General features: G+C 54.2%; 2 protein-coding genes and 1 pseudogene across 4 annotated transcripts; all 3 read left to right on the top strand.

The window, feature by feature from the left end:
• Window positions 1–4913: 4913 nt before the first annotated feature.
• Window positions 4914–9075, top strand: KRT14 (keratin 14; the record flags this gene model as incomplete). Of its 2 annotated transcripts, XM_084237111.1 has the most annotated exons (8): window positions 4914–5429; window positions 6588–6670; window positions 7227–7383; window positions 7520–7681; window positions 7765–7890; window positions 7984–8204; window positions 8297–8343; window positions 8885–9075. In XM_084237111.1, the coding sequence occupies 8 exons, from the start codon at window positions 4914–4916 to the stop codon at window positions 8980–8982; spliced, it is 1410 nt and encodes a 469-aa protein (XP_084093237.1). In that variant the 3' UTR covers window positions 8983–9075. The 2 variants fall into 2 exon arrangements, with proteins under 2 accessions (XP_084093237.1, XP_084093238.1); XM_084237112.1 differs by lacking the exon at window positions 7520–7681 and having other exon boundaries at window positions 7786–7890.
• A 4348-nt stretch (window positions 9076–13423) lies between these two features.
• Window positions 13424–14311, top strand: LOC311173924 (large ribosomal subunit protein eL6-like; annotated as a pseudogene). Its single transcript has 2 exons — window positions 13424–13446; window positions 13497–14311. The product of its transcript is annotated as a large ribosomal subunit protein eL6-like (transcript).
• Window positions 14312–16206: 1895 nt separating this feature from the next.
• Window positions 16207–19939, top strand: LOC311173923 (keratin, type I cytoskeletal 9-like; the record flags this gene model as incomplete). The annotated part of the gene is made up of 6 exons (XM_084238006.1): window positions 16207–16380; window positions 17863–17945; window positions 18066–18222; window positions 18501–18662; window positions 19459–19584; window positions 19712–19939. The coding sequence occupies 6 exons, from the start codon at window positions 16207–16209 to the stop codon at window positions 19937–19939; spliced, it is 930 nt and encodes a 309-aa protein (XP_084094132.1).
• Window positions 19940–25561: the final 5622 nt, after the last annotated feature.

Raw genomic sequence — 25561 nt, 5'->3', positions numbered from 1 at the left:
GGTGTGAACCCATCTGTTGCTGGCTCCTGGCCACGAAAGCCATTCATATTTTTAACAACCCAAAGGTGATTCTGGGGTGCAGACACCGCTCTTTTCACCCCACATCTCACCCTGCTTAACTCAGATTCCTGAGTGATGCTTGTTAAATAAACACTTTGCACCATCAAAGTAGGCTCTGCTGTGTCACTTTGAACACAGCCCTTCTCTGGGACTCAGTGTCTCCACCTGTACGGTTCAGAGGCTGGTCAAGGTGACCACTCTGTTCATCTCTGACTTTGGGGTGCCTTCTAGCATGGGGACACCTGCTGCTGAAAAGTGAGGCTGGCAGCCTGGCAGAACTGGGCTTGGGTCTGGTTGAGCAGCTTCCTTGCTCTGGGCCCTGGGGACTTCTGCCACCTCTGAACCCTCGTCCATGGTGTGGGATGGTCAGTCTCGGTCCCGTCAGCTTCAGCAGCTGGCAGGCTCCCACAGGCCACGCCCATGGCAATGCTTAGTCAGCCCAAGACTCTTGACCCAGACAGGCAGGCGGACCTGAGAAACCAGAGGGTGGCAACATTTTCTCGGGGAGAGGGGACCCAGGGCCTCGGGAGGTGCTCCAGGCTCCTGTTGGCGTTCATGTTGGCAATGCCGCCCCCAGGCTGTCCCCGGCCCCATCATCTCAAGGGAGTGTCTTAGGGCACAGAGAGGGTTTGAGGAGGCCCCACCTGGCCGCAGGGCTGGACAAGACAGGAAGAAAGAATTCTTTTATGGGCCTGCACCTGCCTCTCCCACCCTAGCCTCTCCCGAAGGTCCTGGGCCCGAAGGAGTCCAGAATGACCCTGCAGGTCACTGAGAGCCTTTCTCCTCCTCTGATGGACACAAAAATGAGTGGGTAAGAGTTGAAGGGAACACACTATAACTGCCTCCTCTCGAAGTACCTTCCTCAAGGTATTTATTAATCTCAGCAGAAAAGGCAGTAACATCACAGTGCAGGGACCGGGCAGGCCACCATCCCCAGCAATCAGACATGTCAACTCGAGTCTCGTGTGCCCGAGACAGGGAAGAAGACCCCGCAGCGCTGCATGGTTTCTTCCCAAATGCATGACCTCCCGTGATGGCGGGAAAATGTCAGAAAACCCAAACGGAGGGATTTTCTAAAAAATAACTGACCGGGATTGGTCAAAAGTGTCGAATCACGAAAGGCGAAGAAAGACAGAGGGGCTGTCAGGTCATGCAGGAGACGGAGGGGACGTGGCAGCTAATGGCAGCTAATGGGACACGGGTCCTGGATGGCACCTTCGTGGAGAAACTGGTGAAATCTGAATCACGTCTCTAGTCGGTCAGTAGCATTGCATCAGTGTTAAAGGACTGGTTATGGTAAGTGCACAATACTTACAGAAAATGCTCCCTGAAACAGGGTTCAGGGGACACATGAACTCTGCACCATTTTTGCAACTTTGTCTGAAAATCTACCATGATCTCAAAGTAAAAAGTTAAAAAAAAAATAAGTTTTTTTCCGGAGCCATCGTCTACCTGTGAAGGAGCCAGAGAAACTGGAGAGTGGGAAGTGTGGCAGAGACCTGGCATTCGGTGACTCCCAAACTTGTATGTTGCGCTAGAGGCTGCTTCCAGAAGCTTCCAGATTGGCCCTGTCCACATCTTATCATAACTATCTCTCCTCCAAGTTTTCACCACCGCCTCTGCAGCGCGTATGGTTCCCGGCCTCTCACACAGCCTAGTGGGTGAGCAGCGCCCGCCTGCCCCATGCATGTCCACCTGCAACGCCACAATGTGACCTTATTAGGAAATAAGGTCCTGGCAGATGTAACAACTGAGGGGAGATTTTACTAGATTAAGGTGGGCACAGAAGGCAACGTGTGTCCTTGTAAGAGAGAGAAAGGGACACGTGGACACCCAGAGATAAGGCCACATAGGACCGAGGCAGAGATTGCAGTGACCCCACCATAAACCTGGGGGGAAGGAGCCCCCTGAGGCTGGAAGAGGAGGCAGGGGGCTCAGATGCCCAGGCCAGGAGGAGGGATTCTCCCCGAGCACCTTCAGAGGAAGTGTGGTCCGCTGACACCTTGACTTCAGGCTTCTGGCGTGGGGACTGCGAGAGTGACTCTTGGTTCAGACCCTTTGTGGCCCTCGTCACAGCAGCCCCGGAAGCAGACACGCGGACTATGCTTTTCTGACGTCTGCCGGCATCCCGAGTGATTCTGCCGTGCACCCTGTCTTCCCTCCCAGGCTGCGGGTTCTTAGGGGCTGGGGCAGCCTCTTCCATTGGACGGGGCTCCAAAGGCAGGGCCATGCCTCCCTCCCCAGACTGTGCAGCCCCAGGTCCCCTCCTTAGCCTCTCATTCCCTGGCGTCTGGCCTGGTCCTCAGCACACAATGCCGGCTCTGTGGGGGGAGGGAGGGGTGTTTGGATTGGCATTGGTCCCCCACTGAAGGCTGGCGCAGGGAGACTTGCTAACCGCAAGAGGCACCACCCCGGCTCCTCCTTCACTCTCCTTCCTGAGGCAGCAGGAGCAAGGGTCAGGCAATGGCGCCTGCAGGAAACCCACCTAGGACTCCAGCAGGCAGCACCCCCATCCCACTCACCCCTGTTGCCCAGCGAGCTGCCTCTCCTCAAAATGTCATGAGCTCGGGGGGCCATTTGCTTCTAGCTCTGGTCTGCAGAGGCAGGGGGCTGGCTTCGGGTTCTAATCCCGGTAGATCCTGGTACCGGGTCAGACTTGACTGTGGGGTGGGGGTGGGGCTGGCAAAGGCCTCTTCCTAGACTGTGTGTGTGGGTTTCTCTGTCATCAGTTCCCACTGCTCTTATCTTTTGGATTTCCTTTGAAGGAGGTGAGGAGGGGTCTCTTCCTTTCCACTGAATCGGGTGAGGGAGACGGGGAGCTTTCCTGGGTGCTATATGCCAGGATTCTATTTGTGGAGGGAGACAGGATGGTGGGGGGCAGAGGAAGCCAGTGTGGGCTCCTGCTCCCCAGATCCCTCTGGATGCTGCATTTTTCTTGGGTGAGCACACCCTCCCCCCAACCCATAGCCGACAGCAACATGCCTTCGAACAAAAACATCTGTTCTGCAGCCAAAATCCCTCCAGCCTCTAGTGGGGAAATTGTAGGGCTGGGCCAGGGTGGGGGGAATGGCCCCTGGAAGGAGATTAGGAGTGTCTGTCAGGGGTGGGTGGGGTGGGGCGGGCCCTCGCTTACTCACATCCTTTGAGTCCTGGGTGGCAGATCAAGGAGCCCACAACCTCAAGTGTCTGCCTCAGCATTGTCTTCTGAGCCGCGAGTCTGTGTGTGCATGTGTGCATGTGTGTGTGCATGTGCGTGTGCGTGTGTGTGTGTGTGTGTGTGTGTAGCAGCTCTCTGATTTCTGCTGTGGTGGCAGCTGGGAGGCGGGTGGGGGCAGGGGGAGGCTCTGCTTCCTTTCTGGGAGCTCATGACTCCAGGAAGAGCGGGAGCCTCCAGCGGGGGCTGTTGGGGCCTGTCTGGGGAGATGGGACGTGTCAGGCAGCCCTAGACATGACCACATTCCTCCCAACATGCCTGCAGGGGTCCGTGAGTTGAGGGGCTGGTGGTAGGGTGGGGTGGTGACGAAGGGGGTGCTGTTGGAGGTTGTCTGGGAGACATGGGATAACTAAGGTCTTGAGTGTCAACCTGGAAAACAGGACCAAATGGATTCCTGGGAGTGTCCCCCAACCCTAGGGACCTCAGGAGTCAGGGACTCTCGAGTCCACTCCCAGGTGCCTGCATTCCCTCCCTTCACCAAAAAACCCCCAACAAAAACCCCTAAAAATCCTTGAGCCAACTTTAGAAGGGGCTCAAAGAAGAGACCCTGCCCCAGTCCCTTCCACCGGGGCTGCTCTGGGGCCCTGGAAGTCACGTGGGGCTGGAAGCAGAGAGGACCTTACACATGGCCTAGTCCAGGGATTCTGCTCCACCTGCTCTGGGGCCCAGGTTGGGTCGCGGCAGCACTACCAGGCTAGCCATACTCCCTCACAGCCTCCCTTCACATGCACAGTCACAATGAGTCCTCGGAGCTGACTCTGCAGGAAGCAGGGCGGGGGAATCATTCCCGGTTTACAGATGAGCGCACTGAGGCTCAGAGCAGGGCCTGGCTCACACAGGAAAAAGACAGTGCGGGTACTCCTCTGACCTCATGCTCTTTCCTCACACCTCTGGCGGCACCTGATGCCACCTGCCCTTGGCCAGACTGAGCAGCCCGGCTGGGTCCTTCCCTAGCTGGTGGGGGATCTTAGGGTTTGTGCTCAGGTTGAGAAAGTCACCTGGATTGTCCTTCCTGGGGGTTTCAGAGTGGAAGCTCCAACCACCTGTCTGGCTGGCATCTTTCAGGGATGTGACAGGTTCCCTTGCCCAGCAGGAAGGCCTGGGAGGGGCGCGAGTCCATCTTGTCTCCCTTTATAGATGGCGATGCAGGGGGTACATCTCTGTGGGTGCTCGTCCAGCAGTTGCCCCGAGTGGTAGGTTTCCTTTAAGTCGATATCAAAGCCCCCCCCTTTGTGAATGGGGAGCTACAGGGTCACCAGGTTTGTGGTCAGAGCTGCTCCTGCCACCTGGCCGAGCCCGGCACACGGGCACCCAGGGCTGTGGCACCAGGGCTGAGGGGAAAGTGTAGCCTACAGGCCCACACCTCCTCAAGTGAATCACGCCTGGCGGGACGAGAAACCAAAAACACCCCAAACAATGAGTTTCCAGTAAAATATGATAGACATGATGAGGCGGAGAGGAGGGATCGACTGGGAGTTGGCGCTGGCCCCTGGTGATGAAAGCCAAGGGGAATGGAAAATGCCAGGCCCGCCCCTTACTCAGGCGTATAAAGCACCTGCATCCTTTTCCAACTTACCTGAACACCTTTCTCCTCTCTCTGCCAACTCGCTCACTGCTCGCTCACACCCTCCTCGGCACCATGACCTCCTGCAGCCGCCAGTTCACCTCCAGCTCCGTGAAGGGCTCCTGTGGCATCGGCGGTGGCTCCAGCCGCATGTCCTCTGTCCTGGCCGGAGGGTCCTGCCGGGCCCCCAGCGCCTGTGGAGGCCTGTCTGTCTCCTCCACCCGCTACTCCTCTGGGGGAGTCTGCGGGATGGGGGGCGGCTATGGCGGTGGCTTCAGCAGCAGCAGCAGCTTCGGTGGGGGCCTGGGTAGTGGCTTCGGCGGTGGCTTCGGCGGTGGCTTCGGCGGTGGCTTCGGTGGTGGCCTTGGTGCCGGCTTCGGTGGTGGTGATGGGCTTCTGGTGGGCAGCGAGAAGGTGACCATGCAGAACCTCAACGACCGCCTGGCCTCCTACCTGGACAAGGTGCGCGCCCTGGAGGAGGCCAACACCGACCTGGAGGTGAAGATCCGGGACTGGTACCAGAAGCAGCGGCCTGCTGAGACCAAGGACTACAGCCCCTACTTCAAGACCATCGAGGACCTGAGGAACAAGGTGCGTGACTGAGCACTAGGAGCTGCCATTCCAGCCTCGTTGTGGGAGTAGGAGAGACGTCAGGCCACAGAAACTTTAGATCCTCAGACAGTACAGACTCCCAGCCCGGATTCCTTCTAGCCCCCAACCCTCACCTAGTTAGGGAGAAGTTGGCCTCCCTCCCCCCACCTTGCTCATAATCTTCTGGGCTCCAGATCTTCAGGTGAGACCAAGGATTCCTGCTCTTCCACTTTACAGAGAAAGAAGTAGGTTTGAGAGGTCCAGGGACCTGCCTGAGATCACACAGCAAATTAACAGCAGAGCCGAGAATCCTTGTGTCCCACCTGTACCCCCTGCCATCACAGGAGGCAGCTACCTGCTCTTCAGCACAGGGGTGGAGTGAGGCTGTAACGGGACCGGGCTAGACACCCAAACCGCTCATTAGCTCATTAGTCTGGGCTGTGGCGGCTGCCGCCCATGAGCCTTGGCACCGCTGGCTCTTTCCCTACAGATAGGCGCGCATGGAAAACCTTCAGATACCTGGGGTCGGCCCACCCTAGATGCCCTGCGGGGGAGGGAGCCTGGTGGCTTGGCCCCCAGCTCTTTGCTCCCACATCCCCGTGGAGCCTTCCTGCTTCCCTGGGTGTCAGGCTCTGCTGCCAGGTGTGGATTAGGGAAATGAGACGTTGAGGGCGGGAACTCCAGCCAATTCAGGGTTTCACTGAGCTTCTGTTTATTCTGCATCCTCTTTTCTAATCCCCTGTGTCAGCTGGGACTCACCTTCTTGGAAAGCCCCGCCTGAGGCCCCATGCCCTGTCATGTAAAGGAATGCCCTCAGAGCAGGGCCAGGGCCGGCTAATGCGAGAGGGAATCAGCGCGGGAAGGGGGTCAGAGAGCCTCAGGCTGCCTCCCTCACCTGTGGGGGAGCACAGATCCGTCTCAGGTCTTGCAGTAGAACCAGGGCCAGAACTGAAAGGGTTGTTTTTTTATATCCCCTCTGCTGTCCAGGGGGCAGCAAAGTTGCCCGACTACTGGGGGTTGTCTTATAAGGCTGTTATGGTGGAGGCAGGTGGGGAGGGGGCAGACAGGCAAGAGCATGAACACCAAGGCCTGACGCAGGCTGCAGGGAGGACTGGCTGGTTGCGCCATTGACAGACGACCTGTCCTTCCCGCCCGCAGATCCTCACGGCCACCGTGGACAACGCTAACGTCCTCCTGCAGATCGACAACGCCCGCTTGGCTGCTGATGACTTCCGCACCAAGTGAGTTTGCAGGACGTTCTGTCTTTCCAGGGTGGGGCATTTTTGGAGCAGTGCTCCCTACACAGAGCTGGCAAGTGCCAGGATGGCTGTGTGAAAAGCCCTGAGGGTGCTTGTAAAAAGACAAGTCTTGGGACCCACCCTTGCAGTTTTGATTCAACTATTTTTAACAGGCTGCCTGGGTGATTGTGACCCACAGCCAGGTTTGGGAACCATTGCTTTAGGGAGAGGCACCCCCCACTTCCCGACCTGCCCCAGTAGGCAGGAGGGAGTCATATTTGGAGGTCTTGTTGGTTGAAGCTAAAACATCTCCCCTCCCTGAATCTTCAGCATGAATAAGATGAACGAACTGCTGTATTCCCTGCCCTCCGTTCCCCTCCCGGGAATGTTTAGATCTGAGCATTCAATGAGAACTGTGTCCACCCATGCCATTTTCAAGATTGGCTCCCTAACTACCCACGGGGTGCCAGCTGTGGGAAGAAGCTTCAGGGGCAAGAGAACAAAGCTTTCAGTGTGGCCAGGATGGGTGTCTCATTCCTTTTCTCTTGGGTCATTTCAGGTACGAGACAGAGCTGAACCTGCGCATGAGCGTGGAGGCCGACACCAACGGCCTGCGCCGGGTGCTGGACGAGCTGACCCTGGCCAGAGCTGACCTGGAGATGCAGATCGAGAGCCTGAAGGAGGAGTTGGCCTACCTCCGGAAGAACCACGAGGAGGTGAGAGCTCATGGGAAAGCCACTTGGGAGATGAAGTGGGAAGGGAGAGATGGAATTCAGATGATGGAGGGTGAGGGAGGCCCAATGAGCTGCCAGAGTGAGGCTCCTGACTGTGGACTGTTCTTTGGTTGTGCAGGAAATGAACTCCCTGAGAGGCCAGGTGGGCGGGGATGTCAATGTGGAGATGGACGCCGCCCCCGGCGTGGACCTGAGCCGCATCCTGAACGAGATGCGCGACCAGTACGAGAAGATGGCAGAGAAGAACCGCAAGGATGCCGAGGACTGGTTCTTCAGCAAGGTGGGTGTTGTTGGGGGTGCAAGGGACCCAGGATATCGGCCTCCCTGAAGCTTCCAGTGTGAGCAATGCTTTGTCTTCTGCAGACAGAGGAGCTGAACCGCGAGGTGGCCACGAACAGCGAGCTGGTGCAGAGCGGCAAGAGCGAGATCTCCGAGCTCCGGCGCTCCGTGCAGAACCTGGAGATCGAGCTGCAGTCCCAGCTCAGCATGGTAGGGGCACTGCCAGGCCTGGGGAGGGCCCAGGGCTGGGAGGGAGGGAATGGCCGCCTTACTGATGCCTGATCCTCTCTCCTCCCCTCACAGAAAGCATCCCTAGAGAACAGCTTGGAGGAGACCAAAGGCCGCTACTGCATGCAGCTGGCCCAGATCCAGGACATGATCGGCAACGTGGAGGAGCAGCTGGCCCAGCTGCGCTGCGAGATGGAGCAGCAGAACCAGGAGTACCAGATCCTGCTGGACGTGAAGACCAGGCTGGAGCAGGAGATCGCCACCTACCGCCGCCTGCTGGAGGGCGAGGATGCCCAGTGAGTGCCCAACTCTCCCTCCTGGTCCCTCCCCCTCCTCACTCACTGTCCCCTCCGTGTGTCTAACGATCTTGCTCTTCCTGTCTTCACAGCCTCTCCTCGGCCCAGTTCTCCTCTGGCTCTCAGTCCTCCAGAGACGGTAAGACTTTCTTCTCCATACAGCCTGGTTTCGGGACTCTCTAACTCCCAGCAAACCTAGGGTTGGGTAGGGGCTTCTTGTGGGGCTGAGCTGAGGTCTTTTCATCCATGTCCCTTATAAACCACCTTGAGTAGAAGGAACTTTCCTTTAAACCCTCCAGTCTAGGAGCTAGTGGCCTCCACCTTAAACTTCTGTGTCCAGTGTCTGCAGAGCCTGTGGTCCTGGTGGTCAGCACCATGGACAGGGCCCACAGCGTTCTTCCCTCTTGTCCATTTGGGGTGATCTGAACTGAACCCATTAGGTCTGAGTTCTCAGGAGGCTCCTGTCTGAGAATATAGACTCTGCCCCTGACCTCAGGGCACCCTATTCTGAAAAAATTGTGTTGATGCTATCAGCATTTGAGCAAGAGCAATGACTAAAGTGGCAAATAGGGCAGCAGGAGACAGTTCATGCAAATCCCTTCAGGTCCTTGGTCTCCCCACTCCTGGTTTCTCCACCAACTGTCCACTGCTGGTAACATCCTCTCTCCCCTCTTCCCCAGTGACCTCTTCCAGTCGCCAGATCCGCACCAAGGTCATGGACATGCACGACGGCAAGGTGGTATCCACCCACGAGCAGGTCCTTCGCTCCAAGAACTAAGGCTGCCCAGTGCTGCTCGGGCCCAGAAGACCCCCTGTGTGTGCACAGGTCTCAATGGGGGCCCCCCGCTCCTTCCCCCCAGGCACTTCACATTTGAGCCCTGCCTCACCCTTGCCCCTTCCTGGCAATCAATAAAGCTCATTATCTGAATTGCACAATTCCGCCTCTGTCCGGTCATTGTTGGGGTGGAGGTGGGAGTCAGCAGGGGAAGCTGCTCCTGGTTTGGCCTCAGCATTGCACCTGGTTTGGCCTCAGCATTGCACCTGGTTTGGCCTCTGGGATTGGGAGGAAGGAGCCGGGGGAGGATTGGGCTCGGGTCCCAGGTGACTTTCATCACTCGGGAAGGTACAGAGCGATGTGTGTACTAGGTCATTTGTTGTGTCCTAGGGGACGGAGGCACATTCATGCACCCACTCACTCATTCGTTTGGTCGTTCACTCATCAGACAGCATGAAGTGCCTTTTGTGTGCCAGATAATGTGCTAGATTAGAGATAATCTTAACATTTTTGTCATTCAGGGATTCCTCTCAGAATATATTGAAAGCTATAGATCTTCTTCCTTCAAATTCCATAAACACACACACACATATACTTGTAAACAATTCATGAGCTTCATGGGTCCCCTAAAGCTCTCCAGTGGAACTCTATGAACCCAGTAAGAACTCATGCTTTACCAACAACTGGTGGCCTAGGGGTTAAGTCTCAGCATTACCATGGCTTGAGTTAGAGTCCCGGCCAGGGAGTAACCCAAATATGGTTCAGCAGACCTCTCCTGTCTTGCCTGCTGCTCCCCTCAGCAGTGTATTTCAGTGGATCTACCTGTTCTGCTCCCCACTCTGTCTCTGGTGACTCCTCTTACCCCCCCCATACCTCTGGCCTACACCCCAGCTCTTCTATGCATAAATAAATAAATCTTCAAAAAAAAAAAAGAACTGTCTCCTCCCACCCCCCATCCCATCTGCTTTTCCCTCCAGAGTTGAGTCTGAAATTGTCTGATCTTAGCTGATGTAAGGCAACTGATTATCATTGCCAAGCCTCAGTTTCCACAACTGTAGAGTGGGCATGATGGAAGTACCCATCCTGTCCTGAGAATTCCTTAGAAGCTTGCAAACAAACCCCTGCAGGGTGCCTGGCATGGCGCCAGCTCAGGGCACTGAGTGAGTGATCCTGGGTGAGCTACGTGTCTGCATGGTGGCTTTGTCCATGACAAGGGCATTGTTGGAGGCTTTAGGGGCAGTCTGAGAGTTTCCAACCTGGGCTCTGCTGTGTTAGCTCTGCGGCTTGGAGAGTCTCAGTTTCCCTGCCTTTATAGTAAGCATGGCGTTCTCTGGGAACACAATGAATGAGCACATATTCAGTCAGGCTGCAGGAGCCTCCCTTGAGGGGGAGTGTCTTTTTCTCTCTTTGGGGGAATGAAAATGGGGGGAGGAATAGGAGGACCTCATCTGAGTGAGGAGTGAAGATTCCAGAGGTGGGTAGGGCTCACTGCCCCGAGCGAGGAAAGAGTTGACTAGTTACTGTGTCAGTCTAAACAGCTCAATCATTCGGTTCTATGAATGAAGCTTCCAGGGGGAGCCAAGGGTGGGACAGGGGTTAAAGAAAGACTTAGTTTTTGAGGGCGGGGGCGGGGTATGAAAGCCTGGGCTTCAGGATCAGACACTCGGAGTTGGAGTCCTGGCTTCTACACTGACTAACCTTAAGAGTTTGGAAAGATCCTCTCTTACAAAATGGGGAACAGGCGCGCTCACGACACGTGGCTGACGAAGGATTAGATGATCTCATGAAGGCAATGAGTCAGCATTGTGATTGGCACAGTCAGTGCTCCAGAAATGGCATCGTAAGAGGGTGAGTTATTTAGGAAAAGGAATGAAGTGATGTTGACTCCACCTCACTCGATCTTCACCTCATGAAAAAGAGGTCTGCTTTGTGTTCTGAAAACTTGGGGTGCCTTTTTATCTGAGTTTTGGCATTAAGAAGATTTGATATGGGGTGATCTCTGGGTGAGGGTGGATAATTCACCAGAATGGAGATGAATGTCTACAGTTTTAGGTATAAGAGGACAACTCAGGGAGGAGGAAGATTTGAAGGTACTTCCTTGGGGTCTGGGATAAGATGGTTTTGTGACCCTAGAAGTGATAGGACCCTGGTGGGGAGGGGATGCATGATACTTTCAGAGCACCAGCGATCCTAGCTGTGCAACAAGGTCAAGTGTGGCATGGGGTGTGGGGCGTAGTTCATGTTCTGGCAGCCACGTGGGTCTGGACAGGGGTCAGAACATGTCAGCAGCATCCGTGTGGGCTGAGCCCCGAGTCAGCATTGTGATTGGCACACAGTGCTCTAGAAATGGTATCGTCAGATACTCTGGACTGTACAGGAATCCCCAGACAGCACTCTGCCTTGCACCTCCCAAAGAGATCTGCTTTAGAGGAATCTGGGGATGGGAGATTTCCTAGACTGGGTATGGTGGGGTGAGCCCCTCTGCTCCAGCGGCTGCCATTGCTGTGCGGAAGGAATACAGGGGATAAAGATGGTGGCTGGAGGACACCTGACTGAAAGCACAGTCAGAAATAGGAGGAAGTCAAGCTTTGGGTTTTGAGGCCCCTGCCCCCTCCTGTGTGCCTGGGCCCCAGAGGAAGAGAGCAGAAGGGGCAGCTGCCCCAGGGTCCCACATAGAGCCTGCTCCCCTCTGCGGTTTCCCCCCTACCTCACTGGAGCGAGTGGCGACAATACTTTGGGTCCTGCCCTGACCAGTGCTTCTGTCCACACCAGCATCCCACCAAGACCCGGCCAGGCCCTCTGCCACTGGCCAGACGCCCTCCCGTTTCCCACCCTGGAGCGAACCTATAGGAACCGAGAAAGTGACTCCACAGCGCAGTCTAGTGGAGGCGGCGGGAACTGCTTCCTGCGGCCTGGGGAAGTCACGTAGCCCCTTGGGCTCCAAATCCCAGAGCCACCTGGAGGAGCCATCTGCCACCCACCCTCTCGGATGGCGGAGATCCGCCCCTGACCTCCTCTACCTCGGCGTGGGTGGAGGCCTGCCCAGCTCGTGTGGACAGCAGTGGGGGTGTATAGGTGAGCAGCTGGGCTCCATGGCCAGAGGAAGGCTGTCCTCGCCCCTCCCCCCAAGTCCTCATACCCCTGCCCTTTGGGGATCCCTCCCAGGTGGAATATGTTGCCTCACTGTGTTCCCCTGTCTGTGCCTTCCGACCCTCGCCCCCAGCATCAGCCTTCCGGGCTTCAGGTCTCTTCTCTTTACTAGCCACCTTCTCACCCGCCGCCTTGCAAGATGGAAAAGAGCCAGGGTGGACTTTCTAAGATGTCCCTTTACCCCAAGATCAGGGCAGGGCAGGACCCAAAGTATTGGCGCCACTCGCTCACAGCCCCTTATCTCCGCTTGTTCCCCCTCAGGGTCAGGGGCTGCTGGGTGGTGCTGATTCTCCCCCGCCCAGGTGCAGGGCCCCCCCCAGCTGCATTTGCTGCATCCTTGTTCATTCTTTGGAAGTTTCCTGTGGGAGGTGTTAGAAGTGGGACTCGAGGGGCAGCAGCTGGGCAAAGATTTATTTATGAAGGAAATTTTGTATTGCACGGTTACCAACAAGTGAAAATCAGAATCACTTGCCGGAAATAGAAGGACATGATAGAAATAAATACTCAATTCCTTGCTGGATGCTGTTGTTCCTACAGAGTCTGAGCCCAAGGCTACCTATGGTTTAGTTAAACAGGGCGATTGACAAGTGTGGAAGGTGTGGAAGAGGACAAGGTGTCCAATGGACACTGCTCCTTGACTAATAAAAAGGTCAAGAGATAGAAAAAGAAAGCACTTTCCTCCAAAGGGGTTCACTGTCAATGAACACAGTCTCTGTGTGTTGCCCAAAAGAGTCTCAGGGAACCCTGCCCCTTGAGGAGTCTAAATATGTTTTAGCTTCAGCCCATGGCTCATTGCCTCTTCCAGGCCCCTCCTGAGAGGCCAGGCCTCTCTCTTTGTGCCTTTGGCTCCCTTTCTGCTCTTAGCATCTACCTGGAAGGGCTGGTCATCTCACCCTCATCTCATGCGTGTCAGGTCCCACTTGCACCAGACACAGTGCCAGCACTGGTCAAGTACAAGAGGAGCAGGTGCAGGCATAGAGGGATTCCTGCTGTGGACGTGGGTGGGGGACCCGAGATACAGTCTGAGAAACTGCCACAAAGTGCAAACCCAGAGGGAGGGAACCCAGGGAAGCTTCATAGAGGAGGGGGCACATGGAAGGCTTGGCAAGGGTGCATTGGAGTTTTCTGGGTAGAAAAGATGGAGAGGGACATTTCAGTGGGAAGGAATTGGAGGCCCTGAGCATTAGCCGAGGCATGAAGGATGTCTGAGCACATCATACGATTTGGTTAGAGAATTTGGGGAGCTTCAGGAGATGGAACTAGAATGGAAAGATCTAGATGGGCCTTTAGTGCCATGAATGTGGACCTGATCTTGGGGTAAAGGGACATCTTAGAAAGTCCACCCTGGCTCTTTTCCATCTTGCAAGGCGGCGGGTGAGAAGGTGGCTACTAAAGAGAAGAGACCTGAAGCCCCGAACAAAGGCTGATGCTGGGGGCGAGGGTCAGAAGGCACAGGCCAACCCCCTAAGAGGGGGAAAGCCCCACACAGTGGGAACCATCCCAGTGACAGGAGTGGGCAGGTACTCCTCGCCTGCTGTGTATTCCAGAAAGGCCATGCACAGGAGGAAGTGTTCAGCTGCAAGATCCAGGACTGAAAAGAAAAAGAGGAGCTTCTTGCTACTGTCACAAAACCAGCTGATGGTGACAAGAATGTACCCGGGTGGTTAAATTTCACAACATGCCTCCATATTATCCTATTGAAGCTGTTCCTCGAGCACTATTGAGCCACAGCAAAACCCCAGTCAGCATGTGAGAAAACTGAGCCAGTATCACTCCTGGGACTGTTCTGACCATCCTAACAGGGTGTCACAGAGGCAAGATGTGGTTTTCTGGAAGCAGCTGGGCAGTAGCTTGCTACTTGGGACCGGTCCTCTGTCCCCCAACGAGTTCCCCTGCACAGACACACCAGAAATCTGTCATTGTCATCTCCACCAAAACTAGTATCAGTGGTGTGAAGACCCCCACACACCTCCCTGATGCTGATTTCAAGAAGAAGCCAAGTCAGCCTCAGCACCAGGCAGGTGAGCTCTTTGGCACAGAACAGCATGAGGAACAGCATGAGGTTGACCAGAAAGCTGTGGACTCGCAAATTCTGCACCAGATTAAAACTCAGCTCCAGGGCCACCTCTGCTCTGTGCTTACTCTCACCCCTGGAATTCACCCTCACAAATCGCTGTTCTAAATTTCCTACAAAGAACCTAATTAAATAATGATCTATTGAAAAGAAAAAAAAGCAAGCAGGAAAGACCACATGGAGGAGGAGCAGGACAGAGGCCGGGGAACAGTGGGGAAGTGATGACAAAGGGCCAGGTGAGGGCAGAGTCCAGAGCGTTTGGGGGTGAATAATTGGGGACAATGGAACATTTTTTGAGGGTTTCTCAAGCATCTCTTTTCAGAAATGGGTAAACTGTTATATCATCACTGAGAGGAGGGAGTAGAGGCTTGAGCAACCTGCCAGCTGGTGAGCACGGAGCTGGCTGCAGGTGGCATGGCACCAGAGCCCACTGCCCTCTGTGCCTCTCTCCTCTGGCCGCAGTGACCAGAATATGCTCTGACTTTGCCAGGATCAAGGGGTCATATGTTTCAGAAGGATGGGGGGAGCCATTCATCTCTGGAGCCCACCCAGGACTCAGGATGGGCCAGGCGCTCAGCCAAAGCCCCGGGCTTTCAAGTCCATGCTCACCTCTGGGCCCTGCGGACAGACCACAGCGGTCGAGTGGCTTGTGCTTCTGCTCGAAGGTCTGTTGGCATCAGCACTTCGGCATCTCTCAGTCCACTTTCCCCCAAATCCTTCTTGTGAATTTGCCCTTTTTGGTGCTGGCGGACACCTTGCTGTGGAACCAGCCCAGGCTTCCCGCCTTGCCCTTGTCTCGGAGGCAGGAGGCAGGGTCCGTCTCCCCGAGGGCAGGGTCTGTCTCCCAGTCATCCTGAAGGATCCCCGAGAGCAAGTACTGGGCCCCCCCCATCAGGTTGGGGATTTGTGAGCACAGGGTCTGGACTTCCCAGTCATACTGGCAGCTCCTGTGGGCAGGGGCTGTGCCTCCCCATTTCCTGCAAAAACTCCTTGGTGCCCTGTTCCAAGTGGCTCAGCCCACATTAGGCCCAAAATGAGGGCAGGGAGGGGTTTGGACAGTAACTGTCATCAGTAGGGAGGCGTGAACTCTACTCCGGGGGTTTCTGTGCTGGAGGGGCTCAGTCTTAGATCTGCTCTCCAGCCGTAGATTATCAAACTCCAGGATCTAGGTCACCCCCTTGGCAATGCTGCTGATTTATGGTGCCCAGACAGCCTAATATCATTAAATTACCCCACACAATGGAGAGAGGCTGGGCCACCTCCCGGCAGGCACCGTAGGACGCGGAGCCTGGGGCAGCTGGCGGCCTCCCGGATCCCAGAGCGCCTGGGAGTCTGGGGGAGTCCGGCTCGGGCAGCGGCACACCCAGGCGTGCCACCTTCAGTCGCGGTATAAGTAGGCAGCCTTGGGGACAGCTCTGTACCCGTGCTTGGAACCAGCAACACTGGCCCACTGCTTCCCACCTTTGAGCTGCGCCATGAGTTGCCGACAGTCCAGCTTGTCCAGCAGCGGCGGCTGCGGGGGTGGCATGCGGGCCTCGTCCAGCAGCCGCTGTGTTTCCTCGGGGGCTGGTGCTGGAGCGGGCCGCTCTAGCTCTTCCAGTGGCTATGGAGGAGGGAGCGCTGGGGCTTGTGGGAGGGCAGGTGGAGGCAGTTTTGGGTCCAGCTGTGGTGGAGGGTCTGGGGCCGGTATGAGGGGTGGCAGCTCTTGTGGCAGCTTTGGTGGAGGTACTGGGGGCTTTGGGAGTGGGTCTGGAGGCAGCTTTGGGGGATCTGGAGGCTTTGGGGGCAGCATTGGTGGTGGTTCTGGAGGTGGCTTTGGGGGATCTGGAGGCTTTGGGGGTGTTTCTGGAGGAGGCTTTGGGGGTGGTTCTGGAGGTGGTTTTGGAGGGTCTGGAGGCTTTGGGGGTGTTTCTGGAGGAAGTTTTGGGGGGTCTGCAGGTGGCTTTGGGGGTGGCGTCGGTGGTGGTGATGGTGGCATCCTGGGTGCTGATGAGAAGACCACCATGCAGGGCCTCAACTCCCGCCTGGCCTCCTACTTGGAGAAGGTGCAGGCACTAGAGGAAGCCAATACCCATCTGGAGAATAAGATCCGGGAATGGTATGACAAACAGGGGCCCAAGAACGTCCCCAAGGACTACTCCTGTTACTATGACACTATGGAGGACCTCAAGAAACAGGTAGGTGGGAGACTGCTCCCCCAGCGCCCCCTCCACTCATGCACAAGCTTTATCTTCTGAAATGATAAGATGTTTAACTCTAGGCTCAGAAAATAGCCAGGGAATCCATCTTTTGGAAACTGAACTTTCATCAGTAAGAGCCTCGTGCTTGGCTCCTGATGACCCTGGTTCTGTGACCTTGTGCTGTGCTCTGGGCTGTCATTGCCCTGTTCCCAGCTCTCAGAATCTCAGCAGAGCAGGGAAGGGTTAATATGGGTGACTTGGGAGCCTCCCCTTGGCCTGGGCGCAGCTCGGGAGTGTGGAGGCAGCATGGCGGGAGGGCAGCCAGGAGGCTCCTCTTAGAGCCAGGGGTCCGGTTCTGGGTCGGCCACCAACTTACTGTGTGGCCACGAGAAACCCAATGCCTCGCTGGACCTGTTCTGTACCTTTAAATGCAGAGGAGGGGCAGACTATCTCTCAGCTTCCTGCTGGCTTAGAACTTCTGTAATCTTATGAAAAAAAAGAAGAGGTAAATTCTGTTGCCAAAAACACGGATCATGTGGCTCAGGCGAGGGGAGTGTCTGTGCCTGTCTCTCCTCTCACTCTGTAAACATTCAGAGATTTCTACTTTGGGAAACTAGAAACTATTTCCCTTCCTACTCCTCCTGGGCTTCTGTAGGGGTCTGGCTTGGTCTTTCCCTCTTTGCTGGACCTAGAGATGTATGCTCAGATGGTGGAGAGGATCTAGAACTCGGGATGGAAGTCACCTCTCCACTCATCCACTCATCCATCCATCATCCATCCATCCATCATCCATCCATCATCCATCCATTCAGCCATCCATCCATCCATCCATCCATCCACATGTCCATTTATCCATTTAATTTAGTGAGTTTTAATTTAATTCACTGAATTTAGTGAGTTGTTGCTCTGGGAAGACAGAGGGATGTACCAGACTTGGTCTCTGCCCCCAAGGAAATCAGTAGCTAATTCCCCGTTTTCACCTGTTTCCCTTGCCTTCACGCCTTCTGGTGAATAGTCTCTGGATGTGTTTTTTTTGTTCCACCCCCAAATCTTTTCTATATTTTTATTCATGTACAATCTTAGCCATCCTTCAGGCACCAACTCGGTTGCCTCTTCTTAGCTCAATTTCCCAAAGCCACAGTTGATCTTTTTTCCTTGAACCCTTCTAGGATATCTGGAACATCATAGTTGACTGTGGGTTCCTTGAGGAGATGTGTCTCAGTGATCCCTAATCCCCCCAGTGCCCTTTGTCACAGCACTTCAAATATTTATTGAGTGACTAAATGAAGGCCACATTGACCATCCTTGGGGAAGGGGCAATGACTCTCTGCCATGTACCAGCTGCTGGAAGATTCTCCTACCTCTTGAGCATCTTCTGGATGGCGTCTTGACCTTCTGTGTCTATGTCTGGCCTCTTGACCTCTCAGCAGTGGGTCATGGCCTTGGGCATGGGTTCCACACTGTCTTCTCTTTTTTTAGATTGTGGACCTCACGGTGACCAACAACAAAACCCTCCTGGACATTGACAACACTCGCATGACCGTGGATGACTTCAGGATGAAGTGAGTCCTCCTGCCTCTCCCTGTCCTGTCCTCATCCTTCCCCTACGCCACAGTGCTCTGACAGTCCCTGGCGTGGGGTTGGTGCCCTCTTGCTCACCCCTACCCCTGGCTGGCCTGCAGGTTTGAGATGGAGCAGAGCCTGCGCCTGTCAGTGGAAGCTGACATCAACGGCCTGCGGAGGGTATTGGATGATCTGACCATGCAGAAGTCTGACCTGGAGATGCAGTACGAGTCTCTGCAGGAGGAGCTGGCCGCCCTCAAGAAGAATCATGAGGATGTAGGGTCATGGCGACTTCCGGCTTTTTGGGGAGAGGGAGGAACAAAAGTGTAGAGCTCTTGGGGGTGTTAGGGGGGCTATGGAACACTGCCTGGAAACTCCCTCTCCCTTACTCTTGAGGACACTCCCGGCTCCTCCTTGACACTCCTGTAGTGGTGGTTGGGCTTTGGCTTCACAACTGTGTCCCCCCTTTGTTCTCTGGGGAGAGCAGAGGGAGCAGGTGAAAGGTGGGGGGAAGACTCCACTCCCTGACTCCATCTCCCCTCCATCCCTGGCAGGAGATGTGCCAGATGACTGGGCAGAGCAGTGGGGAAGTCAGCGTGGAGATGAACGCCGCTCCCAGCGTGGATCTCACCCTGATCCTCAACCACATGCGCCAGGAGTACGAGGAGATCAGTGCTAAGAACCGCAAGGACATCGAGCAGCAATACGAGGCTCAGGTGGGTAGGGGCCGCCATTCAGCCTCTGGTCCTCTGCCTGGATCCCTGCATTCACCACGTCCCCCCTTTACCCTCCCCTCCCTTCACCCCCACCCTCCCTCTCTCCTGCTCGCTGTCATCCATCCCGCTGCTGATTCGTCCATTGCACACAAACATGATTAGTGAGTAGCTGTTCAGCACCAGGTTTTATGTAAAGGGCTGATGTCTCAGAGGCTGTAAGAGTACCGCCCCGAGAACCTTCTTTCATTACATGTGTGTCAACAAAGACAAAACATGAACAACTTACCCAGGGCTTTGTGCTAGGAGATTCTAGTCGAGGGGACGAGTGTGTCTCTCGCCTTACCCTGAGCTCCTTGATGCCTCCCCTTCTCCCTAGGTCTCGGGCTCTTACCACAGAGCCTGTTGCATGCAGACATGCCTGTAGTGTGTGTGTGTGTGTGTGTGTGTGTGTGTATGAAATAATGTTAGAAAGGTGGTTTAGGGACAAAGTGTGAACAGTCTTGAAGCTTTGCAGAAAGGGAATGTTAAGTTGGGAGAACGAGACAACCCTGCTGGGCTGGAGGGAACCAAGGCTCAGAATGACTTGTCCTTGACTTTGGTTCAGCCTTGGCCTTGGAGCTGAAGATCCAGGCAATTTGGGGAAGAACTCGTTGAGTCCTGCCCCCTTTCTCTGTCTTGTCCTCCATCCTTGCCCTACTCCATGGTGCTCTGATGGCCCCTGGGGCAGGGGTTGGTGCCCTCTAGTCCGTGGCAGCCTCTGGTTCATGCTGGTCCTCACTGAGCTCTGGGTTTGCAGATGAACAAGATGCATCAGGAGGTGGCGACTAATAGCCAGGAGACGGACACCTGCAACAAGCAGGTGATCCAGCTGCGGCAGACCTTCCAGGCGCTGGAGATCGAGCTGCAGTCTCAGCTGAGCATGGTTGGTAGTCCTGCTCCAGCCCCTCTGCTGGGAGCTGGTGGGGGCACAGCCAGCTGGGCAGGAGTGGGTTGAGCGGGAGGGGAGAGCGATGGTGTAGCATCCTCCTTAAGCCTCCTCTTGCCCCTAGAAATCGGCCCTGGAGAAATCCTTGGAGGACACCAAGAACCGCTACTGTGGGCAGCTGCAGCAGATCCAGGAGCAGATTAGTGCCCTGGAGGCCCAGCTGGCTGAGATCCGGGGGGAGACTGAGTGCCAGAATCAGGAATATACCCTTCTGCTCGGCATCAAGACACGGCTGGAACAGGAAATTCAGACCTACTGCAGTCTCCTGCAAGGCGGCCAGGATGACTTGTAGGTGCCCCGGGCCTCTGTGGGCCTCCTGGGAATTGCTAGGCCCCTGATGCTACTTCAGTTGTTGTGGATGGAGGCAGCTGCGAAAATCCCTGTACACAGGCCTGATGGGCTGAGGCCTTCATCCTATGAGGGCATCTCTGGCTTCTGGGCTTTGGGAAAGGAGGCTGGTGACCCCAGAGACAGAGTGGGGAACAGAACAGGCAGACTGACTGAAATACACTGCTGAGGGGAGCAGCGGGCAAGACAGGAGAGGTCTGCCTCGCCACGTGGGTTTCTCCCTGACTGGCCGGGGATCGAACTCGTGCTGCAAAGGCTGCAGATCGCTTCATAGTGCAGTGCTTAACCCCCCGCCCACCAGGGAGGCCCCCACGTTTAGTCTTGATACTGTGCTTGTGTTTGTATGTGGGCTCACTAGTTTTGTCTGTTTTCTTTCCTGCTCAGTGATTCTTCTGGAGCTCAGCAAATTGGCTTAGGAGGTAGTGGAGGAAGTGGATCCAGGGGACAAAGCGGAGGTGGTCACGGAATAAGCAGTGGAAGTGGATCCAGAGGAGGAAGTGGAGGCAGCCACGGTGGAGGAAGTGGATCTGGAGGAGGAAGTGGTAGCAACTGTGAAGAAGGAAGTGGATCCAAAAGAGGAAGTGGAAGGCTGCAGTCCTCATCCTTGAAACCTGGTAACTGTGATGGCGCACAAGGTAAGGGACAACTCTAGGGTGTGGGAGGCACAGGTGTTACTTGTCAGAATATCATTTCTTTTTGAGTATCTTTGAGTTTCTGAGGGGTACATATTCTGAACAGAACTGGATTTTAGGGAGATCTCTAGACTTACCCTGGTCCTGAATTGCTCGTTGTTTTTGAGCATTAAGGCTCAGATGAAGCTAAGGCCAGATCAATATGTGACATGAGCATCACTGGCACAGGAGGTGGGTGGGAAACTGGGCATTATGTTGTTTATTCCCACATCCATTTTACAGATAGGAAAATGAGGTTCAGAGAAGATAAGCAGTGTATTCAAGGTCATACAACCCATAAATGAGGGACTGAACCTGTGGGACTCCATGAGGGGCACTGGTAACCATCCCAAGAATGGGGAGACCCCATCAGCAACAGTTCAGGGGGTGCAGTCAGTGGTTGGCGCACACACACCAGTTGTACAATGCAACAGTCCAAAGGGGCATACAATGAGTGAAATAATCTAAATTTAAGAAAGAATCGCTCAGGTGAATGGTTCCAGGTCAGAGGAGACTTCCCCTGGTGCATGTTGAATTTTATAAAATAAAAACTTCATATGAAATTGTAGTACAGGGCTAGGGGACAGGACTGAATGTGTTGAGGTTAGAGGAACCTGACGTGCCTGGGAGCTGACCTTCTCTTAGGTGGCCAGTTTTGTGTGTCAAGTAGCCTTGCAGGGCTGTGGAGATGCATCTGGGGTGGGGGCGGGGCCATCTTTGCCTCACTATTGGATAATTTGCTAACAAGACTAACTGGAGGAAGGGGCTGCCTCTTGATCCGTCATCTTGAGAAATGGGAGACCAACTGCCAGGGCAGGAGAACATCAAGGCTGGAGGGGACCACTAGGACCCCAAGGTCTTTCCATCTCAGGAGTCTCCAGCCCATTGAGCCCCAGTTTCCTTGATCCCAGTTCTCATCTTTCTCCACACCCCAGCCTCTGTCTCCTGCTCCAATCCCTAGCTACTCCTTGTCACCACCTTCTGTCTCCACAGGCTACCGGCTGCAATGCTAGAGCCCCTCTAAACGTCTACCCAGCCCCAACTGAGAACCCCCAGACAGACAGCCCCTGCGTGAAGCCTGCTCATTGCATCCTGGCATCCGGAGTATCCAGCAACAAGCCCAGGGGCTGGTTTGGGAGGGGCTGACCGGGCGTGTGTGTGCTTCTGGCTGCCCATTGGCTCCCTACCATGGCGACACCTCTCTTCCCCTGACTGGTGTGGGGTGACCCCCTCCCTCCCTGATGCTGACTTCCTAATAAAACTTTCCTACTGCACATCAAACATGGATCTTAATTCATTTGTTCTTTGGGATTAAGGACGAAGAATAGAGGCGAAGACAGAATCAGTTGAATCCACCTCAAAAAGAGCCAGTTATATTTTCTATGCTCACAACAAAGCATCACATGATTTAGTGGCTTGAAATAACAACCTGTTATTGAATTCATGCTTTTGCAATTGGCAATATGGACTGGAAAGTTTTGTTTTCCTTGAATTGTGGTTGGTTGAGAGTCAGATAGGGGGCTCTGCCTTGGGTCTTGGTTGCATGCTGATTGGGGGTGCCGGGGGTGAAAGAGCCACAGGACGCTCATCCTCCAGCCAGGTTGAGCAAGTGTCCCGAGATAATGAGCAGAAGTGTGCAAGACCCCTGAGGCTTAGGTCAGAGCAATCATTGTGACTGCATTTTATTGGCCAAGGCATGTTAAAACCGAGGCCATATTCACGAGTAGTGGGGAGAAACGTTTCTTGGGAGGAAGAACTGCAAGGTCATATGGCAAGGGCATGGGTCTAGAGAGGGCAGTAACTGAGGCCAGTTTTTGCAAACATCCTGTCATAGTCTGTCAGCAGGTCTTGTGTTAGCTACAGAGGAAAATAACACAAATGATGTGCTTTTTGCTTTGGAAGATATCACAGATGGTAAAAAAAATATAGATGCAAATAAATAAAGTGCTTTAAGGCAGAGTAAGGAACATTCCACAAGACAGCAGCCAACAATGTTCCCCTGGGACTCTGATAATCAAAACTGCCTTTGCTGCCTATGGCCATTCAGCTGACATTCCAGAAACTACAACTGCATTCCACACCTCTCTAGATGGGTGGGGGAGATGACTCTAGACACATGATTTGGGGTGCAAAGGTCCTAAGATGGGAACATATTTTATGTGTTTGAAGAATAAGGAGGTGAAGGTAGTCGGAGTAGAGTGAGTGAGGAGATAGAGTAGAGGAGCGTGGTGAGGTAAAGGGTGCTCGCACCATGGGGGGCCCACTAAGAAACTTGGCTTCGTTGCCAAGTGAGGTGGGGGAGGGCACTGCATGCAGAGTTGGAATGAAGGGGTCCAAGATGGGAGATGCCAGAGGATGGAGAAGCCCAGATGCTGGGTTCATTGGAAGGGAAGCTTCGGGGGAGCTAGCCAACCTGATCGCCGCATCAGTCCTTACCTGAGCAAGTGATGGATGTTCATTGTGCTGAGCCAGGGAGTGATTTGAGGGTATCACAGCATCTGGCAGTGATGATCTGGTTAACACACTGGGCTTTGAGAGGAGACAACATGCTCTGAGTCTTATCTTAAAAGACTCTTTGGCTATTATTTGTCAGGAGCCAGCAGGGCAGGGTAGAAGCAGAGACCAGTTTGGAAGGAGGTAATCCAGGTGGAGACTGAAGCTGAGGTTAAGTTGCCCTGAGACACTGAGATCAAACAGAATGTATCTAACATTCCTTAAAGACTGCTTCCACAGACACAGCAGAGCTGGGTGCCTATCCGCAGATGATACAACCCAGGCATGTGCAGAGGTGGCTGACCTTAATGTGATCCCCAAGCTGAAACTCAGAGGCTGCTGATGCAGAACCAGAAAAAAAAAAACCCAAAACAAAACAAACCAACAACCAACAACCAAAACAAAACACAAAAACAGGAAACAGCTCCCTGGATGGCACTGAAAGACGAGGGTGTCCATCAGCAGGCCCCTCCCAAACCCTGTTATTTGACAAAACGCCATACAGAGACCATTTTATGAATATATAATCAAACTTTGCCAAGTCCATAATTCCCTCTTTCCTAGTCCTTTTATGCTCCTTCTGCTCCTCCTCTAAAGTCCCTGCTCCTTCAGGCTGGAGAGGCAGATCTGAGGTTTTTCTCCTTTGTCCTTGCCAGTTGACCTTGCAATAAAGCTTTTTCTTTTCTAAGAAGTCTGTGTTAGAGCACTGGCTCTCTGAGCACCGAGCAGCAAGCCCATCGCTCAACAAAGACCGTGGCCCTTGGAGAGGAGATGGTCAGTGGTGTCAGATTATGGACATCATCTGAAGGAAGCACCATCAGGATTCTGGCAAGACTGTGTTGGTGTAAAAGAATGTCAGGAGTCAGGATGTCTCTGTGTCTTTTGTCTGAGTGACTGGATAACAGGGGTTGTCACTTACGGCCATGGGAAGGCTGCAGGGGAGATGGCAGGGGTAGAAGACGAGCTATTGTCAGATATGCTGAGTTTACAATGTCTATTAGACACTGTTATGGGCTGAAGTGTGCCCCAAGTTTTATCTGTTGAAGCCTTGACCCCTGGTACAGTCAGAATGTGATGTGTTTGGAGATAAGGCCTTCCGTTAAAATGAGACCGTGGTGGTGGGCCCTGATCCAGTCGACTGGTGTCCCTATAAGAAGAAATTTGGACATACAGAGAGACACCAGGGGTCCACTCCCACAGAAGAAAGACCTTGTGGAAGGACACAGCAAGAAGGCTTCAAGTCAAGGAGAGAGGCCTCTGAAGAAATCACCTTGATTTTGGGCTTCTAGTCTCCAGAACTGTGTTAAAATATATTTCTGTTGCTCAATCCATCCAGTCTGTGGTATTTTGGGGTGGCACCCTGAGAAGACTAGTACAGACACTTGGGTATAGATTTCTAGGAGTCTCTTGCTGGCAATCACCCCTTTTCCTACAGAGATCTAAACCCAACCTGAAGCCAGCTTGTTAAGGGAGGTTGGGTGAATCATAAAGTCTCCAGGAAGAACTCAGGAGAATGAAGCTTAAAGGTGGTGCACTCGGAGGGAGGCCCATTCCTGCCACTGTCTACGGGAACAGACTTGGCGGGATGTCCCATCCCTTGCTATGCTAAATCACTGACACTGTTGCTTCCTGAAAATGGATGTTTCTGTGGTCAGTCTTGTTAGAAGGGATTCCATGGGGGTGCTTCCTCCTTTAGGACATTGGCTCCCAGCTGCAGACAGATGGGAGGTGCCGGGTTGGGGGAGCCTGGTCATGTCCGAGCTCCCTCTGTGAGGAAGCTGGAAGATTGATTTCTGACTTGTACATTGGGGAGGCACAGCCCCAGCTGGAGACTTCCTTTTCAAGGGAGCTGGGTGTCCAAGAAGAACAATGGCCCACAAGAAGAGGGGGAGGGAGAGCAAACATTTATTGAGCACTTACTGTGTGCCAAGCACTGTGCCAAACACTTTAGATATATCACCCTACTTAATCCTCACTGCGGCCTTTGATGTGGTTCATTTTTTCATTTCTGGAAGGAGGAAACTTGCTTCAAGGAATTAAATGACTTCTCCTCCTCCGCCCAAACTCACGGAGCGTGAAAGGTGGAGTCAGCATTTGAATCCAGGAGCTCTGATGCAGCGAAGCCAGGGTTGTTATGTTCTTACAGGTGAAGAAACTCTAGTTCAGTGTGGTTAAGTAACTTGTCTGAGACGACACAGAGTCTATGTGACTGGGTCAAGACTCATCTAATGTGGCTTGGCTCCAAAATGGGTGCTCTTCCTGCCCTCTCTGACCTCAGGCAATGAGTGAGCACCCTACTGAACACAGATAACTCCCATGGGCAGAGACTAGTGAGAAACGCCCCATGTGGAAGCGTAACTGAGCACAGAGCTGAGAGGGGGGCTGACCTCACACGTGGGGAG

Source organism: Talpa europaea (assembly GCF_964194135.1).
Source record: "Talpa europaea genome assembly, chromosome: 7".
In the NCBI taxonomy this organism is placed as follows: domain Eukaryota; kingdom Metazoa; phylum Chordata; class Mammalia; order Eulipotyphla; family Talpidae; genus Talpa; species Talpa europaea.
Note: the sequence above shows the minus strand (reverse complement) of the source record. Positions and strands in the feature narration are given on the sequence as shown.